Genomic DNA, 20,628 nt, shown 5'->3' with positions numbered 1-20,628 from the left:
CTCAATATGATGCACCTGCCTTACTCAGGATGAAGGCTTAAATGCAACCAATTTATCCAGTAGCAGAATTTTACTTAATTTGGGTTTTCTTTACTGAGATAATACATCACCATGGTAAACTGTAACCTCGCATTTACTAAAATCATGCAAATTTTCTTATCTGAAATAGTCTCACATCTCTGAGAAGCTGGATTATGTTAGAAATACTGAATTGATTTACTTGTAACAATCACCTAACTCCATGTTTTTATCTTCTGTTTTATTTTTCTCCCTTGTACTTGGCTTTACTTGACTTTAGAAAATGAAAAGACTAGTCTGGTCCCAACAGCTCACTTTTTGTATTTCTAGAAGGACCTTAATTTCTGAAGAAAATAAGCTGTAAGCACAGATGGCAGAGATCTGTAGTGTAGCAAAGATTATTCATTTAACTCATCCATCTGACTTTTGTCAGGCTAAAGTACATTTGCTTTGAAATCTGTGGTGAACCCAGAAACATTTGTGAAGATACTTTGAAAGAATACAGAGCGTGTACGCTGCTATTTCAGTTTCTAATAATGAGTTGTCTTCTCAATAATTAAAAGACAGTGAGGCCTCCATTCAACACAAAATCTCTTTAGCTCTGTCAAAGAAAAATAACCAGGGAAATGTAAGGGAGATGCTGATTCCCACAGTGCCATGAGTTGCTCTGTGAGGCAAGCTGGTGGTGATAATGGGGTCTGTGGTACTTATGGGTGAGAGTAGGTTATAAGCAGCTTTAGAACTGAGGAGCTGTGTGCCTGGACCTGATCTGAGCAGCAGGGAGCTGTGGGCAATCCAGCTGGTCTCCAGGAGAGGAATACCTGTAGTGAGTGTCTGTGATGTTCAATCTGTATTAAACTGTCTTTGGGGGTCAATGTCAGAAAGACTTGTTTCTCTCTTCTTTAATATCATTGTACTTGGGGAAAATAAAATAGCAACTTCAGCATTCTTTGTAAAAAAGCTTATTTTTTTCTTTGTTTATCTGCAAACTACTTACAATAAAATCAGAGGTAGAGTTTTCCTTTTAAGCTTTGCAGTTAGACTAGGATTTTAGCAAAGTGTTTTCTTTTGGTATTTTCTCCACTGTTTTGGCCTGGCTGATATAAAAACTGGAGTCCCTGTCCATGCGGAATTTTTCTTTTTTTAAAGTGGCCAATCCTTCAGGGTTTGTGAAGTGCTCAGACAGCCTAACTCACCTGCTTTGAAGCTGTCCCTTAAAAACACCTGGGGTGAAATGTATTCAGTGAAGAAAGAAAAGAGTGTTGAGAAAGCTAGCTGAGCTCTGAAAAGAAACTGTGCTAAATGGCTTTAGCTGTCAAAGTCAACGTTAAGTGAAGACGGTTCACAGAAAAAGGAAACACAAATTCTATTTGGAATAACTGAAAGCTGGTAAAAAACAACCCCTCCTGACATCACCGATTTTAACCTTGAAAAAGATGCTCTCGGGAAACATGGAAGTCATAGAATCATAGGTTCTCTAAGTGTCTGGTCTTTGCTGTTTGCATTGTGGCAGAGAAGTCTGGCAGAGGAGGGATGTTGTGAGTTCAGCGGTCCTGGAAGGCTTGTGTTGATGATGCTGCTTTCTGTCAGTGTAGTATTTATGTTTGGGATATATCAAAATAACACAGATGGGCAGATCCATTTCTACAACTTTTAGTTTTTTGCCAGTCTGCTACATTCAGGGAAGAAATGTAGACTCCGGCTTTTCTTTTTAACTCTCCCAAACAAAGGAGTGGACAAATGGATGTAAGTGGTCGAATCATTACAGTTTAGAAAGTGACTGCTTGTCGTCTGAGACTCATTAGCTGACTATGTATGTGTTTCCAATCTGTTACTAACATACTAGTTTAAATTTGATAGTTAAACTTTTTAGCTTGCAATGGACTAAGAGTATGCACATGATTATTTAGTATGGCTCAATTGATAAGAAATACATTAAAATGAGATAAATCCATCATTTTCATATTAACTGATTCTATTCAAAGATGCCTTTGTGGCACAGGGAAACATAAGATGTTATAGGAGGGAAAACTGGCACTCTTTTTTGCCTTTTTAAAAACAAAAATATATATTTTTTTCCCCCTCACCAGTCCAAAACCTTCCAGTCTCCCCAGACTTGTATTTCACATCTGTACAGTTACTGCCATATTTAATATTACTACTAGCTTTAAAAACTCAGTTATTGCAACATATCAGGAAGTAACTTCATAACCAGATCATGTCCTTGTCCTACTCTTCTCAAATAATCTGCCTCTGCAGTAGAGAAGGTTTTGAGTGGTCATTCCTTGCTGTTATGTCACACAGTGCTCTTCTCTTATTTTCTCTCTGCTGAAAAGCAGTTAATTAGCTGAGGAAAAGAGGTGTTTTATAGTGAATCAATACTAAACACAAACAAATTTCATACCTCCAGCAATGTATCTACAATCTTGCAGGGTATATGTTTTTTTTTTGGTTTCACCTTTCATCTCAATTGTGGTTACTGCTGCTGTTTAGAGGAATAAATGCAGCAAATAAGCCCCTAATGGCAAGGAATAAGTGACCACACCTGAAGGTATTGCTCATGACCCACACAGGTGCAGTATCTTTTTGCTCCCTGCCTTTTTTTATTTAAATCCATTGGAGCATTATTTCAGGCACTGTCCCCTACTGTGGGTTTTTGTTGTTTTTGTAGGTGTGTCCCTAAAGGGGTCTCTAAAGAAGTCGTTGATATTTCCTATTGAGACAGAAAGCAGAGTGAGAGAACAGACTTGGTCTTCCCCTCCAGAATTCTGGTTTTCTTTCTCTTTAAGTGTGTGTGGTGTTGTGCTTCAATCAATCTATTTATTTATTTATTTATTTATTTATTTATTTATTTATTTATTTATTTATTTATTTTAACAGCTGCTAGCCTGTATTTCGAGGGGATGCTCTCTGGAGCACAAACAGGAACAGTTCCTATTTGCTTATACTGCCCCAGAAATAAGTTATAAGCTCCCTGAAAACATAGCACTTGCTGTCATGTGGCTTGGGAAGACACACACAAGCACTCTGTGCATCCCTCAAGAAGACAATCTCCAGGATTCTTATAAGCTTGTAATTGCTGAGGCTACATTTCCGCTCAGTTTCATAAATGAAAAAGAAATGGTTCTCTTGACAAAGTGAATAGGGGTAAATTTGCCAAATAGCTATAATAAAAAGAAGAATATAAACCTTTTAGATGGAGCTCATGGGTTTTGCTCCCCATACTGCTCAAGTGTTAATACAAGCAAATGGTATTACCGTGACACGAAAGTAATACTTACTGTCTCATAGGAGCAATTTATGAGGCTATATTTTTGGTACTTCCTTCCTTTTGTCTGTTTTCTGTTGATCAAGATAATATCTTTGATTTTTTTTTTTACTACAGTCTCTTAATGTTTTTGTGAAGATATTTATTACGTGGAATTCCATGAATAATTCCCACTACATGTGGCTCTCACCAGCATCTTCAGATATGTGGGTCCTTCTCAGGAATGACCTTATACAGTGGTGAAGCAAAGCTCTCTTTGGCACTGAGAGAAGTGTCATGAAAATCCTCTTAGTAAAATTGTAGCCATGATAGGGTTAGAATTTACTTTTGCACTGCTGTACAGGGTCTGCTTAAAGCATACAAGGAAAATATTCGGTTCTTTGAACAGGGTACAAGTTGAACAGAGCTGAAAAAAAAGAAAGAAAAAAATCATTAAACATGAGCAAGATACTGTGGGTCTCAAAGTATATTAGTGACTCATCCAGTTTTGGGTGAAAGTCAGAAGCAAATCAGTTGTTTATAGCTTCACAATAATAAATACTTGGCTTTTCACAGCTGATTCTGGTAACAAAAAGCAGTGTAAGATAGGATTGAGTCTTTCCTTCAATGCCTTTTTCAAAGGAAAAGTAGCCCTCAGCGCATGGCTGTGTTTTAACTCTTCACTGACTACTGTCTTGTGCAGATTTCTGCCATTACACATTTCTCCTCCCAGCTGTTGCATGCATATGTATTGAAACAGATGTGTCCAGCAAGCTGGTACAGATAGATATGTTCTTGGCTGTTGTACAGAATTAATTAGTGTTTTCTGTTCTATACATACCCTTACATAATGCTTACCCTGCCAGTTGAATGCATTGAACAGTGCATCTAACATCTCACACACGTTCGTTTTCTTCCTGATTTTTCCCGTGGAAGGGGGAGGTGTGGAGCATGCTGTCTTGCCTTGGGAGCACAGCAAACAGACAAGGAGAGGACCTCTCAGGTCACCACGTCTCATCTCTGGCTGGTGCAGACATTTGTGTTACATAATGCTCCTGTGAGCTGAGCCAGCACCACTCCAACATCAGATTTCTTGTTGTGCTGCTGTTGGAAGCCTGTTCTGCTACTTCTTTCAAATAAGGGTTAGAAAACTTTCATTTTTAGCTTCAGATTGTTTCTGCCTTGTTTTCTTTGCCTCTTTGATCTTGTGTCAGTGTTGTTCTTGATCTTAATTAGGTTTTCCCTGTTTATCACCCTTATTGGATTTATAGGCAACAGTCTTACTCCCTCTTAGCCTATATATTTGTAGGTTGTTGTGCTGTCAGTACAGGTGTCACTTTGTTTGAGGTAATTGTTATTTCACCAAAATTAAAACTTGGAAAAAGAATTCCAAGTGGATTTAAGTTTTCGTTTCTTGAAATCATTAACTTGAATTACACAGCAGATTTTGTGCAGCACTGAATGTATGAGAAAATCCCATCTCACCTTAATACGTAGGTAGGAAACCTAGTGCATTTATTTTCTAATATGTATTGCCTAAACAGCTAAGAAAATTAAGTATAGTCTCCTGGCTCCCCTTAGGTAAGACTTTTAGACTAATCCTACTGGTTTCAAATGAGTCTGTGTTGGATAAAGTTCCAAGTGAAGTTGAGAAACTAATTTCCTTCCAAAGCACAATGTGCTTGATAATGGCAAGTCAGCAATGAGGCCATCTTGCTTCAGGCTGGGACCTCAGACAAGTCATAAAAACAGTACAGATGAAACTGCCTAGACCCACATCCCTGATGACTGCAGGTTATGGCCTATAAACACATGGAAATGTTTCTACCTGTGTCCTTCTTGGCATATGGGATATTAGGAAAGATTTATTCAAGGAAAGGGTTGTGAAGGACTGGAACAGGCTGCCCAGGAAAGTGGTTTAGTTCCTGGAAGTGTTTAAAAGATGTATAGATGAAGTTCTTAGGGACAAGGTTTAGCGCTAGAGTTAGGTTATGGGTGGACTTGAATGATCTTAAGGGTCTCTTCTAACCAAAGTGATTCTATGATTCTACAGGAGAAGCCCTATATGAGGCCACACCATTTACTCAAATACAGGGTCCTGGGATGGGGCTGCAGGGCTGAGCCCACACAGGAGCTGCTTAGTGCTGCGTTGCCACAGGGCTCAGCTCTTTCTCCCTTCCCCCTTCCCTGCAGCCATGCAGGGCTGTGGCATCACTCCCACTCTGCAGTGTGTCTGGCTCACAGACAAAAAAGCAGACTGACCTGCTTGCTGTCTCTGGCATCAAGTTACAGTCTGGAAAAGAGGCCATTCTGCTGTGCTGCAAATTTGCGAGAAACTAGAGCAATTCAGTGCAAAAGGCTGGGGAACTTGAGTTTTGACACTAGACCTGTCAGGTTTGCCTGCATGCTAGCATGACTATGACTGTTGTAGTGTCTGATCTGCAGCAAATGATACACATTTCCAGAAAAAATGCATTTATTTCTACTGGATTTATAAATTAAAGAATACCTGAACTTTCCCTTGCTGAGTTTTCTCACTGGTGGCTACAACTTTTGAGTTGTTGTGATTTTTTTTTTTTTTTTTTTTTTTTTTGAAAAGGTTAGGCTAATTAAGAAGTCTTCCTCTTTGCAATTTTCTATTTCAAACTGTTGCTGCAAAGGGGGAAGGTGGACCTCTTTGATCACCCACTGGTTGAAAAGGTCTGGGTCTAGAAGTGATCAGCATATATCTGATGTTACTCCCTCAATAAATTAAGCAAACATCATGGATATGGGTAACATAAAATAAATGCTTCTCTTTTTCAACCATTTCTTGTTACTGTTAATAGGTTTTTTTTTGTAATCCATCTGCTTCTCTTGTGTGATTGATGTTCATCATAAATGCTGTGCTCATGGCAGGCGTAAAATATTCAGAGAAAACTTGAGATTTCACCTGTCTCCGTAGCTGAAGGCACTTCGAGTTTTGTAAAGCTGTTGATTAGGCTTCGTATGAATGGGAAAGTGAAGGGAATTTGAGAATGAGCTTTGATGTTGTCTAGACCACAATGTTCAGATATTTCTATATTAGAAAGAGTTGTTTCTGAAGTTCTTACAAAGTCTCCTATTCCAAGAGAAACATCAAGCCTAAATTTTAACTGTCATGAACACTGGTCAGTCAAATTATTGCAAGTGGCTTTCCAAATGCTACCAGATCAGTGTGTGTTAAATTTACATCCAACTTTGTCACCATTTACTGCAGGGTGACAATAAACCATGGCAGATGCTCTCTGTTAACCCTCCACACTCCTCAGTAAGGGAAGGTAATAGGAGGAAAAGGGAGAGAGACTTGCAAGTTGAAAATGTTAAAAATGCTTTACTAATGCTACTAATGAATAGAGAAAATAATACGAAATATACAAAACCAATATTGAATATCCTGGGGTAGCACAGCATTTCCACCCTCCCATGGGGGGTGGAGGTGGTGTGGCTCCAGCAGCTGCTGGGCAGGCACCCAGAAGTCCTGGGTGGGATTCCACAACAAACCGGAACTGGATTCAGGGATGCAGGGTCTGGAGCCAGGCCTCAGATTGCAAGGATGACAGGCAGGGTCCTCTTCAGATGCCAGCCATGGTCAAAGAGAGCGAGACTCTTGTGATCTCCTACTTTTATAGGGTGTATGAATTGTATGGGGTGGAATACTCGGTCAATTTTAGTCACCTGTTCTGTTCGCCCCTCCTTGCAAATACATCCCTCTCACTTACGGACGTGCGAAATTTATCAGTAACCTTGACTGCCATAGCAAGAAGTCTAAACCTTTTGCTCTTCAGCATACGTTAACAGTTCTGGAGCACAGTGTCTGAAAAAATATTTGCAGCCAAATTCAGGGAAGTGCAGTTACTTAGAAAAACTTAGTTGAAAGAAAAATTCGCTAAAAGAGAAACTGGCCTTGTTTTTAACAAAACCAGGACAAACTTTCATTCACTTTTATGACCATGAACTGCATATGCTACAGAATGGCTTGGAATGAAATCCTTTTTTTCTCTTTACTGTGTCTGTTTTCCTGGACTAGCGCAACTGTGATTTTTGCCATAGACATGCTAATAAAACATTATTCTTACTGTTTGAGCTGCCTTCGCCCCCTTTCCTACCTGTCTATCCCTTGTTTGCCTTTAATATCCACTGTTAAATCAAAAGAAACTTGCAGTCTCCAGGTCAGTTAAGAGCTACTGACACATGGATATCTTGTCGCTCCACTGAACTCTGAGTATGTTCACATTGGTGGATCTTATTTGCTCTTCCTTCTGCTAATGCTGGCTGTTGTTTTGTTTTTGTTTTTTTTTTGAGGAAAACCATCTCTTTCTCATCACAACACCCCTTAATTAGTTAAATCCATGATATAATACAAACTTTTTTTTTTTTTTTTTCAACAGGAAATTATGGGGAAAGTGGAATGGAAGCCTTCAAAGAGCTGGCTGCCCAAGAAGGTCTCTGCATTGCTCACTCTGACAAGATCTACAGCAACGCCGGGGAAAAGAGCTTTGATCGCCTGCTCCGCAAGCTGCGCGAAAGGTTACCCAAGGCAAGAGTGGTGGTTTGCTTCTGTGAGGGAATGACAGTGAGGGGGATGCTCATTGCCATGAGACGCCTGGGAGTGCTTGGGGAGTTCCTGCTCATTGGAAGGTAAGGCGCCGAGTGTGACTTCTCTGCCCGCTCTCTACCCCTTGTCCTGCAGGCAGTCCTTTTGCTTCAAAACTGCACAATTCAGGCTACCTGGAACTTCCATATTTACTTGTCTAATGAAGGAAAAGAGGTGGCAAGGTGGTAGAGCAGATCTCACGAAGGGGGTATGAAGGTGTATGTCAGCTTGATTGGTGGTGTTAACTTTTGCCGAAGTAGATGTTAATTGCTAACTCTTTTATATGGATATATGACATTAGTGCTCTTGTGCTTTTGCAGGTTCTAGGGGAATGTTTCATACACAGATTTTAGAACCAAAGTAGGGAGTGAAGAATTCTGGTTTCAGAATATGATCTGGAAGTGTGACACATGACAGAATTTAATGTGTTTCACTAAAGATGTGTCCTGATAATTTGAATCCCCAAATTATCAAATGGTTTTAATTACTTGAACTTTTTCCAGTTTTATGATTACAACCTGGCATTTGCACTTGTACACTTTGTTCTGGTCTTTATTATTGAAAGCTAGGGCACTGATATTATGCAGACTTGTTTTTTAAAACATCAAACTTGCTGATGGTCAATTCAGTATGTACGTGTGTTTTTATATTATCAGATAACAGTGCGAACATGTTGGGACAGGCAATATTGTCTTTATCAAAATGAGAATGGCTGCTTTTTTCTTTTAGAGTTTATTTTTGTAAATATTCACTGAAATATGGTCATTTTAGTTCTGTTACATATAGTCTATCCACACTTCCACTTCTGTGATAGCTCTTATTTTGAGGCTTCTTTGACTTTCACCTTGGTTTTGCAATGCCTCAATGTCTGGTTTTCCGTTTCAATGAATCTTGTTCAAACGATGAGGGCTGACATTTTCTATCTTGTTTGTCAGGTTGATAATATCTTGTTTAATCCTTCTGTTTACTTTTTGTTTCTTTTTTATCTATAGTTTAAACGTCATTCCTTCAAGGTCTTTGACAGTTGTCTTCATACCTACTAAGCTTCTGTTGCCTTTTTATTCTGTTGTCATTCTGATCTATCAGACTTCTTTTTGTCCTTTTCTTTCTCTAAAGTCTTTGTCTGTCATTGTCGTGACTGGGATGCTCTTCTTTTGCCCTGTGCTATAATATTGGTCTTTTCCTGACTGCATTGCTCCTCAAAATGCCATCATGATTTCTGAGTCAGGTAGCTAATCTGGCCTAAGTAATCATATGAAAGCAATCAATGGTTCTCCTTCAATTGTTTATTTTTGTTGCAGTCTTTGATTGCAATCTATTTGGAGCAGAGACTGTATTTCTAGAAGGGTGTGTAGATAAGATGGAGTACATTTGGAAAACCATCAGCATTAAAATGGGAGAGTGAGGCAGTATTGAAAAAGGTGTTCTAGATTTGTACATGTACTTTTCATCTGCATAATTCAATACGCATCATTTGAAATGAATAATGGAATTTTTCAGGACTGACATCTTTTAAGTATGTTTTTTTAGTGAACAGAAGAAACGATACAATTAGTCTGAATGACAGCATTCCTGGTCTTTTTGTAAATGCCCTGCAGCCTTGGGCAATGCTGTGCTTTCTTCATATATTGTAACTCTGTAGTGGTGTCTTATTGTTCAACTGCTTTTGTTGCTCCCTCTTGTTACTGTCCAGACAGAGTGCGAAAGGAAATCAGTCTCTTACATTAAGCACCAAAACTAGGTACTTTGGTGGTACAAATCTTAGTTTCCTATTAGGTCATTTCCTTAATCCTCCATGGATGAATATTTTGGCTTGAAATTTTGCCTACGAACTTTTACCCAGCATTATGCTACTCTCTTTTGTTCAGTTGTGTGTCTCAGAATCTGCCCAACAATGTTGTTCTGAGGCTTTGTCAGAAATTCTCACCTATTAAATATTAATAATGGGATTTCTTTGGAAATCACAACATGTTTTTTCAGATAGGTTTTCACATACCCTTCTTTTATTCTGATAATTGAGTATGGGGGACTCCTTTTTAGGGTTGGGTGGGCTGTTCTGATTGTAAAACAGGCTGGCTATTCCTTTGCACATTCTGGATTGTGCCCAACAGCTGGTTGAAACAAAAAGTACTGTAGGGCTTGCACATGTTTTATATGTGCTTGCAGAACTAAAAGAAAAGACATTTTCTTTGAATTGTCCTAATTAAGCGATTTTAGAAAATGGCAAATCTAGCAAACTTATTCAGAAGTAAGTTTCAGTGAAACTGCAGTGCTATGAATTTGGTCATCTGTACACAAACAGGAACGAAGGCACACATTAACATCTCTCTGACACACTGTTTAGTCTTTTTATTCAAGCACCCAGCTAAGCAAAAACCAAAAAGCCTTTTAAGAACATTCTTTTAATTAAGGAAAGTGGTACTGACTGTGAAATCAAGATTTTTTTGCAATAATGAGCTAAACAAAGCCTTTGATTTTATCACAGGTTTGTTATCAGCCACACTGTACCAACCCCATACTCTCCTGTGACTCACTGTAAAGAGGAAGCCTTTACAAAGGGACACCTGGCTAAACAGCTCTCTTCCTGCTATACCTTCAATATTGCTGTTGATCAAAGCAGACAAGAACAGCTTAGCTGACTAAATTCAAGGTATCAGAAAGAGAGTTGGGAACCAAATTTTACTTCAGTTGAGCCTGAGAATGATACTTTGGGAATTACACGTCACTGAGTCTCGACTGGTTCATTATATACTGGGGATTTTTTGGGATGGACTGACTCTTCTCAGGCATAGAGTTAGAATGCTATTTATGCCAATATTCTCAAATTCAGATTGGAGATCTAACTAGAAGTTCATACTTCTTCTTTGTTCCTGAAAGAGGAAGCCTGTAGTATTAACGAGAAGAAAGGGAATTCCGATTTCTGAATCTGTAGGGAACTAGGATTAAGGCAAGACAGGATAAGAAATTACAATCCTGCCTGAGGGAGAATGGCAAGATGTTCTGAAGTTGATACAGTGTCCAAATGTAGTGGAGAGTTCAGTAAAAAAAATTAAGATATGGAATTAAGGATGATAAAGCTTTTAAAAGTGGCTGATAATCAAAGGGAAAGGTGAAGGCAAAAAATTATCATGGCTTTGTATAAAAACAGTGATTAGAATAGTATAGGAATAACCAAAGGCAAACATTACACTAAGAAAATAAACTGTACTCTTATGGGACTCAGGTGATAGGTTTTTTTAGCAGGAATTAATTTTCACATGAAGAGATTATGTAGAAAGATGTTCAACATCATGTGTCTAATCATGTTTATGCAGGCCACTGGGTTTCATATTACTTAATAAGCATCAATTAGGTTTTGTGAGGATCTTGCAAGATGGATGAATCTCCTGTATATCCCCTGGGATGATGCATCAAGGCAAGGCATGTAACTGACTTTCCAGCATCTGTCTGTGTAATGCAAAGCAAATGAAAGATGTAAACTAAATCCCCAATTTTAAGAGTTACTCTGAGATCACTGGAGGAGAACATGTTAGATAAATAGTTGGAAACAAAATTTGCAATTTGACAATGTCTCAAACTCCTACACACAATTCCTTGTGTAAACATATGAGGAACTTTAGGAAGGAAGGGATATTTTAGTGCACATTATATTTTTCAGTATAACACTTGGAAATTGAATATGTACCACTTTCCTTGGGTGGGCTTCCCAATGTTTTATGGTCTCCATGACTATCTCTCTATGGGCTGTTGCAGAACTATGAATTTTAAGTGTTGGTATGGTGACCTCCCCTGAAAGTTTAGACACTGGGCAGTGAAGATAGAATTGGACTGTTTGCTGTGAACCCAGTGCATGACAGAGGCCAAGTCAGTTCTTTTTCTATAACTTATAAAATCATTTTAGCATAGGGTGATAGAGCTTTTATGATGCGTAATGTAATTAGTTTTTTTCTGATCACTTACCCTTCAAAAGCCAAGATTAATGATGTTTTCGTCATTTAACTTCACACTTTCTAAAAAAATTGTCAAGGTATTGTTGTCAATGTAAGCTGTTTGGTCCTATCATCTGATGTTGGATATGTGGAATTTGATTTCATCCAGATACAAGAGTAAGCAAGTTGTTGGTGAACTGAGTTTACAGAGAAATGTGCCCTGATATGGTCAATCTCTGGGTGGCAAGGTGTATGGGATGATTTGGGCAGGTGCCTAGGGCAGCTGTCACCTTCCAAAGCCTGAACAGGCATGTAATCCCATTGAACTGGTTCACCACTTGAGAGGAGTGCCTTGCCTACTTGAATGAAACCCATCAGTTCCTAGCACTGTGACTACTGAGCGTCTGTTTGGCTCCATCAGAGCAGAGGAAGGAGGGCCTCTACATCTGAGGACGCTGTGGTTAAGATAGGTACCCAAACCCTAGCTACAGTAATCACCCCAGTAGTCAAAAAGAAAAATTGGAAGCAGAAATTGACAGCTCCATAGCATTGATTAGTAGTGGAGGAGGAAGAATCTGCTCAGGAACCTGCTCCTTCAGCAAGGCAACAGGAGAAGGAGGTGACAGAAGTCACTCTATAGGCAGAAATCACCTGGTCCCTGAGTGAACTTTGAGATGTGTGGAATGATTGCCTCTGCCAGCCACGCCAATGGATTGCTACCTGGTTGCTCAGATGCTGGAATACTGAGGTTGTAAGTCAGGAATTAGAAGGTAAGGAAGCCTAGAAGCTGGGACCAGGGAAAAGACAAACTGCAAGAGGCAACAATCCAAAACTTCTGCAGGTGGCTCCTGCTGAATGTGAAGACAAGATAACTCCTCAGGGATGATCTTGTAAATTCCCAAGGGAAGCAGTCCACCATAGAGAAATGTGGTGTTTTAATTTGTATCTTTGTTTCTCACTATCCAAATCTATTTTTATTGGTAATAAATTGAATTACTTTGTTCCAATTTGAGTCTCTTTTGCCTGTGATGGTAACTGTTAAGCAATTTCTCTGTCTTTATTTCAACCCATGAGATTTTTCATACTATTTTCTATCCCTGTCCTGTTGGGTAAGGGTAGCTGGCAAGGGTCTGTGTGGGCATTTGGTTGCTGACCAAGGCTAATCCACCACCAATTACATTAGTTGCACTTCCATCAGCATGATGACAGGTATTTCTTTTTCTCTTCCATTCATTTCTGACATCACAAATATAATAAATAACACAGAGTATCACAAATACCACCTTCCATATCTGGCTAAAAAGACTGCCTACCTCTTCCTCCCAGAAGAGTTCCTGGTGCCAGTGGTTCATGCATTACCTACAAATTGACTGAGAATATTCTGCTGCTAGATTGGGATGTTTTTCATAAAGAATATGACCATTAAACTGTTCTTTTAAGTTAGACTAGCTGAAAGAATGGTGCTGTACTGTGTCTCCAACGTACAGTGTCTTTTACCACAGGGGCTGCCCCACATTTATGAAAAATCGATGAGAAATGTCCGTGTTCTCCCAAAGAAGCTGAAGTGCTTTGCAGGGCCAATTTGTTTAACTCCATTTTCAAAATAATGTGATTAGCTACTTTTAAGTACCTACAAGATTACAAAGAAGTCAGTAAGAGCCAACAGTATGATGTCAGTGGGGAAAAAATAAACCCTGCCTTTGCTAGCCTAGGTTATGCAGAATAGATTTGGGCCCTGTAAATCTGGCAAAAATAGTAGATATCACACAGTGTTGCTCATGATAGTGTTTTGTGCCAGCTTGCTGTGAGTGGAAATGTGGTGTTAAGAAAACTGGTAGTAATCCAGCATTGCCAAATGGATACGATAGAAACTAAACCACTAGCATCCCATGTGCTGTTTTTTGGGGACAAGGGCAGTCTCAGTGTTAAAACTCATAGTGGTTTGAAAACCTTAAGTAAAGATGATAACACAAGTGGCATGCTGACAAATAGGAAGACAGTAATTTAAGTAGCAAAAGGTTCACTTTTCATGCTGTTTACAATAGGAAGAGGACTGTTTCATCTGTCTGGTACCTCCATGGCCAAAGATGCTCTGAATGACTGTCACTAAGACTGTTGTTGCTGCTGATCCAAGTTAGTGGAAGACTCTGTATTTAAATACGTGTTCAGATATAATCAGAGGTTTAGCTGGGTTTCACCTGAAATTGCTGGATTAAAATTCAAGTAGATTCCATGAAACACTGAAATCATTCATGATCAATATTCAAATACTTTCAAAGTCTAACTGAAGTTGGCAGTTAAGCAAAATACTGTCGATGAAGTCAGGCAACATCAGCAAATTTCCTGAACATTATCAAGGTTGGTAATAGGATACATAAGTAAGTCTGGAACCTCAGCACATGTCAGTTTCTACAAATTTGTGTTCCTTATTCATTCATGGTTCAATTTGTAGTTGCAGTCTCGTACCTGCTAACTATTATGAGAATTTATAATTAGTGTGGACGAAAACAGCATTGCACGATATAAGAAGACTATGAAAAGGCAAGTTTTGTTTACCCTCTAACCTAAAATAACATCCATCCATGTTAAAATGGGATCACATGTCAAGAATCAATGAAATAGACATACAGTAGAGCAGAGCTGCATTTGATTTGAGTTTCTTTGTAGTTTGTATTTCGATCTCACCAGTAGCCATTCCGTGGCTGTTTCTTGTTGATAGTGATGACAAGTTAGATATAAGACTAAGGTTGACTTATCTGGGATTTTATAGAGCACTTCTGTGGTGATCTTAACAATAAGAACAATGTTCATATATTCAGAGACAGAGACGAGAAAATACAATAAATGTACCTATTGTTTTTGATTGTAAAATAGGAGTTAAGTGTTGCAGTGGGCTATTTTTAATTCCTTTTGTCTGTTCAGTTCCTCTTCCCTTCTATGTGACACGAGGTATACTAGGTTTTGGATATAAACAAACTTATCTCTTCCACATGTGGGCATCCAGAATGAATTTCAAACACATGTATTAACCCTTAGATATTTCTGTGGATATACTCAGTGTTTATAATGAGGATGACATTTTCAGGAGTTGTAGGTGAGGTATTTGTGCTTTTGTAAATGTTACTCAATTTTATTAAACATCCCTTCCTGCTCTCTCTCTTTTTTTTTTTTTTTTTTTGTAACTTAAAATGAGATAGTTTTTTGCTTTATGCAATAAAAATAGATACAAAATAGTAAATTTCAGCCATGGTCTTGTTTTGTTATTCCTAGTTCTTAACAGAAGACTTTAACACATGATTTCCAGTATGGTGCTTGCTAAAGTGAATCCACTTTGGAAGAAACAGATCACATTGCTAACAAGTATAAGACTGTGTTCCAGAAGTCCATGTAAATTCCTTCCCTAATAGTCAAAAAGACATCCATACTGATAGACAGGAAATACTAGATCTCCAATAGCTTGGAGACATAGGAAAAAACCCAAACCCTTCATCACAATCTTCTTTCTGGGTTGATTTTTCCCATATGATCTTTAGAATTGTTTGTCCTTATATGCCTGGGTATCCAAAGACTTCCCGAAAGGGCCAAGTTTATAGGGATTTGAGGTTGTAGGCCACGCAGAGGTGAAATGGTAAGTTTAAGCTGTATGGGTTCAAATTGTAACACAAGAGGTTCCGCTTAAATTTGAGAAGAAACTTCTCAGTAAGGGTAACAGAACACTAGAACAGGCTGCCCAGGGGAGTTGTACAGTCTCCTACTCTGGAGACATTCAAGACCCGCCTGGGCACAGTCCTGTGTAGCCTCATCTAGGTGTTCCTGCTCTGGCAGGGGAATTGGATTGGACGATCTCTTGAGGTCCCTTCCAACCCCTAACATTCTGTAATTCTGTGATTCTGAGAGTGCTTGCAGACTATCTGTGGTAAGAAATAGATTAGATGCAGCTTTGAGTATCTCCTGTTCTTGGACAATGGTCATAGATCACCCATTTGATTTCTATACAGGACTTTGAAAGAAAAAACATATTCAGGCTATTATTTAGAAGTATAGATATCTTTGTATGGATTTTTAATATAAACATTACAAAAAGTAAATACAACAAAGATTGAATACATGTGTAACACTAAAGTGGAAGCAGTATTAATTATTAAAACACAAATATATAAGTTCAGATATATTAATAAGGTATATACACAGATTTTACAGTGATATGAAGGGTTGCTGATTTAACAAATAGGACATGTGAAAACCTGTTTGAAGGCAATGTATGCTTTTTAATAGCAGTCAATGTACCTTTTTCATAAATCTTGGTTGTATTGAGAGGTGAAAAGGGACTGAGATTTTCCTGTTTCTGAATTTGTAGTGCAATTGATTATCAAGGCAAAGTAATGCTCTTTTTCACTTCCTTAAGTCACTGGAACAGGAGGGAAGACAAAAGCACACAACCGAGTATCTTGAAGCACAATACAAAATCTGAGGCTTAAACCTCATGACGGTAAAACTTGTGAGGCCATAACCCCCTTCTTTATGGATTTCTGGTAAAAACTTCCATGATTCTAAGGCAATTTATGCTTCTTACTTAACAAAGGAAAGCCAAGACTTGGTTCAGTGTTTTCAAGTTGTCTTGATGTGGATTCTGCAGAGAGAGTTATCTAAGCTAGTAACGTCCAACAAAATGCAAGGAAGGAACAGCCTTGACAGAAATAATTTATCTTTAAATTTTCTGCAAAATCTTCCAATGCAGAAAAAGTGCATCAGTTCAATTTCTCCTTGTTGTCTATGAATTAATATGGATGTTAGAATCATTGAGTTATTACATAGTGGTATGTGTTGTTGATTATTTATCAGGCAGTACATGTTTTATCATGCCTCTGTAGAAATCAGTAGCCGGATGGCTGCTGCTCACCTGGAAGAATATGCTGTGCTTCTATGTGAATGAATCATACTGAATGATGCTACCTCAAGGGTCTTTACATAATTTACTTAGGGCCAGATGTTTTCAGGCATGTCTGTGTGTGGCTGGGATTCTTTAGAAGTGGCTAGGAAGCAAAGCATATTTCTACTGACAGCAGTTAAAATAAGACCCTAATACTGTGAACTTTGGAATTTCTGCAGTTTACTTCTGCTGCTTTTCATCAGTGCTCAGATAGAAATGTAACTTACTTAATGTAGTTCTAGTAAAAAAAAAAAAAAAAAAGAGCAAAACCATCCCACAAAATAGAATTCTTCATAATTTTTTCAGGTTTAAACTGTTAATTCTAAACAGTAAATTTTTTTTTTTTTTTTTTTTTTTTTAAGAAAAAAATCCAGAAATTAAAGATGAATCTTTCTTGGTATACTTTTTTTCATTTCATTGTTACTATTTAAGAATAATTATTCTCATGTTTCCTGCCCAGACTTTGTATAAATATAATTTTTTCTGCTCCAATATATAAATACATATCATCACTGTTAATAACAGTTCCAGTCCTCGGATAACTAAACAATGTTGCTATTAGGGGTAAGTTATTGACTGAAGGTAATCAGAATTGGCTGAGCTGAGTTCATATAATCAACACATGTTTTGGCAGGGACCAGCATATCAAGGAAAAAAAACAATTTGGGTTGCAATTTAAACACCTTTCTACTGAATCCTGTAAAGCAATGACTGAAAAGCTTTAGAGCTCCTGTGGATAATCAGCTGTCTGCATTTTCACTGATGCAATTTACTGCTTGTTTAAGCCTTTGGTGCATTGACTAGAGAAGGCAAACTGAAAACAGGGTACAATGCTGTGGTGAAAGAACATGTATTTTCATATACTTTCCGTATACTACCCAATTTTCATTAATTTTTCCCTTTTCTTTCATAAATGCCCTCAACTTGATGGCCTTGCTGGAGAAATCTTAGTGCCTTTCCAAGGCTAGAAAGTGCACCCAGCGTTTAGCAGTCTGAGGAGCTGAATTCGTGTGAAGTTAGACTAGCGCTGAAGCATCTGTATGAACACACAATGTGGAAGTTTTAGGTCATGGAAAGGTTGTGATCTGACAGCCAAATACATAATGTTTCTGAAGGTGAAATTAGACTGGAATCCAGGCAACTGGCCCATGCTGATAGATCCTTAGTCTGTTGCTTTTCTGCTGAAATTTTCAGCCAAGGCAAATTCTTCTCATTTTGTAGGCATAGTAGTGTCTTAAGACCTGATGTGATGTCAAGAACTCGTTTCACAAAGTTAAAGCTGGCTCTTTCACGTTACTTTTGTCTTGCAAGAACTACCAGTGTGTTTTTATGTAGGACTGAAAGACCACAGAACTGCACAGCTCTTGCCCACCTTTCACTTCAGTCATTACTACCTGCACCTTAGTTCAGTCATTTCTACCTCAGATAGGAAGAACCAAAAAAATAATTTAATTTCAAAGCCTTGCAAATTCACTGCTGCCTGATAACTGACCTGGCACTTATTTTAACTGACTTTGAACCATATGCATTATTCACTACAAGCTATTTGTGGGTAAGCTTTGGTACCTAGGGTTTATACAGTTATTTTCCATGCTGGCAATTTGGCTATATTTATTCATTCTGTGGGGAATAAGTTCAAGTTCATTCCTCATGGCCTTGTTTTCCTCCAAGACTGGAGGGATGCAATAAAAGTCAGGATTAGAAAGAAAAATGCACTACTGTTGTTTAGTTTAGTAGAAAAACATTGTGTTATTTTTCTGCTTTACAGAATAAAACTGAATTATTTTGTTTCAATGCAAAGAAGGCATTGGTAAGAGGCTGAATTTCAGCTCTTGCATGTTAACATGAGGATTAGAAAAACTGCACAATAGGTCAGATTTAAGCACTTCTTTATGCAGAAACAGCAACCTGAATGTGATTCCAGTTATGATTTCTGCTGATTTCTCACAGCAGGTTGAATCATTGTAAATTGCTATTTGTAATGCGTAATCTCTCAATTTTCTCTACTCTTCCTCTAATATATATTTGAATATAATTTTAACTGCCTCCTTATTGTTATACATTATTTACATTCTTTAGTTGTTCCTTGTATGTATCATCTTGTTCCTTGCACCTTCATCCATCCTTTCTTGGTCTTCCTGTCCCCATGTACCTGAGTCTCAAGACTTTCTTGCCTATTAAAGTACTGAACTGTTCAGCACCTGCCACCATTATGGGGGCTTTTTTTTTTTTTTTTTTTTTTTTTTGTAGTGTAAGGTCTGCACTTTTGGCATAATTTCCTTTTGTGAGGAGTTTTATCATTTTCTTAATCAGAAATAGAGATAAGCAAAAGGTACTCCTGAAAATCCTACTCATATTACAGAGATACTTGAGAAACAGGTTAATTTCACAATCTTCTGCTGCCTTCCCTATTTGCTCCTAATATGTTAGGCAGATTGGCTATGTACACCCTTTTATGGAAGTCTCACCCAAAGCCATAAGTAAATAAACCTAACAATTTAGGAATGCTGTATCCTCTTTCTGTTGATGGATGTGCAATAGCAGTCAAAAAAAAGACAGCTCCCCCACACCTCAAAAGTAGCTGTGCTTCTATGTAAGACTAGCCTTTTTGTTGTTTTCAGCTGTTGTTCTGTTCTTTGCATCACTATTGCCATTAAAAAAAATACAGTGTGAAACTTTCTTCATCATATTAACCGTTATTGTCTTTACGGACCTGAATTATGTAAAGGTAATTGACTTGAATCTGTTCTCACATGTTATCAACAAAATTTTAAAACTAAATTCTGAGGATAGGCAATGGTATAAAGCAAGAAACTGCAGAGCAGTTTTCAAGACTGGTGGCTGATCATTTTCAGAGTTACAAGCTGAGTAGATGTGAAGACTCACTAAGAGGTAACGTAATGTAAGCAAACAAACCAGATGCTGAAGTTTATAGAAAGTACCGCTGCTAAGGCCAGTGCTCAGACTGATTTACAAAGGAATACACAGAGTACAAAATTAGATGTGTTAATCTGCATGTGTTTCAAATAAATTTGTCTCAGCAGTGTGATTACAATGTATGTTAAATGAACCCAGAATGGGAGTGGAGAGCTTGAAGTCTTCACAAGAAACCTGCCGCTGTCTTTCTGGTAAGAATGGAAATAGAAATCAAGGATGCTAGAGCACAATAATACCTCAAGAGCTCTGTTGTCCAAGTATGACCAATTTCTTTTTTCCATTTGTCTTTATATTTGTGGGATGGGAAGACTTGACTGAAGTAATTGCACAACCTACTAATCCAGCAGGGTATGAATTGTAGAGATGCAGGAAGAATTAAGAAGCAGGAAAGCTAAAAGGCTAAAAAAGGAGAAGTGGTACTAGAATGTGAGAAAGAAAACATACATTATAGGAAAACTGGGGAAGTGGGAGAGGATGAGTTATAAGAGTCTGTAGCTAATAAAGAGTTGGTGAGTGATAGTTTTCATTTCAGGCAATGATTATTTATTCTGATCCAGATTGAGATTTGTTAAGATACATGAAACAAGCTGTCTCAGTAAGTTGCAAAAATTGAATGGAAGAAGAATTATGACTCCAAACTGAAGAAAACGGTAGACTGCTAGCCCATCAGGATTCAATGCAAGAATGCTTCTGTTGATATTGAAACTCTTCAGTAAAACACCAAGGGCCGAATTCTGTTTTCATGGTGCTGTGTATCATGGATAATCCTCTGAAGCAAGTACTGTTAAAGTGAGTGTGAAATAAGAATAACTTTCTAATACAAAGTGCTTACCTGTTAAAACAGAAAAATGTCCATGTGTTCCAGGACTGTGTTTCTGTCAGTGGTGAACATCCAGTGCTTGTGATTCCAAAGAAGATATTTTACTTTTTTCTTTCTGCTCTGTGAAGAGAC

General features: G+C 38.1%; 1 protein-coding gene across 7 annotated transcripts in view; it reads left to right on the top strand.

Annotated features, from left to right (window-relative positions):
- The window catches only part of GRM1 (glutamate metabotropic receptor 1), a 190,448-nt gene that overhangs the window by 32,088 nt on the left and 137,732 nt on the right, over nt 1–20,628 (top strand). For all 7 annotated transcript variants that reach the window (XM_065057508.1, XM_065057510.1, XM_065057509.1 and 4 more), the window contains exon 3: nt 7,675–7,924. In XM_065057508.1, coding sequence (XP_064913580.1) covers nt 7,675–7,924 — 250 coding nt within the window. The remainder of the gene's footprint in view (nt 1–7,674; nt 7,925–20,628) is intronic.

The sequence above is a fragment of the Columba livia genome, chromosome 3, assembly GCF_036013475.1.
Source record: "Columba livia isolate bColLiv1 breed racing homer chromosome 3, bColLiv1.pat.W.v2, whole genome shotgun sequence".
Lineage (NCBI taxonomy): Eukaryota > Metazoa > Chordata > Aves > Columbiformes > Columbidae > Columba > Columba livia.
This window is presented reverse-complemented; position numbering and strand designations above follow the sequence as displayed.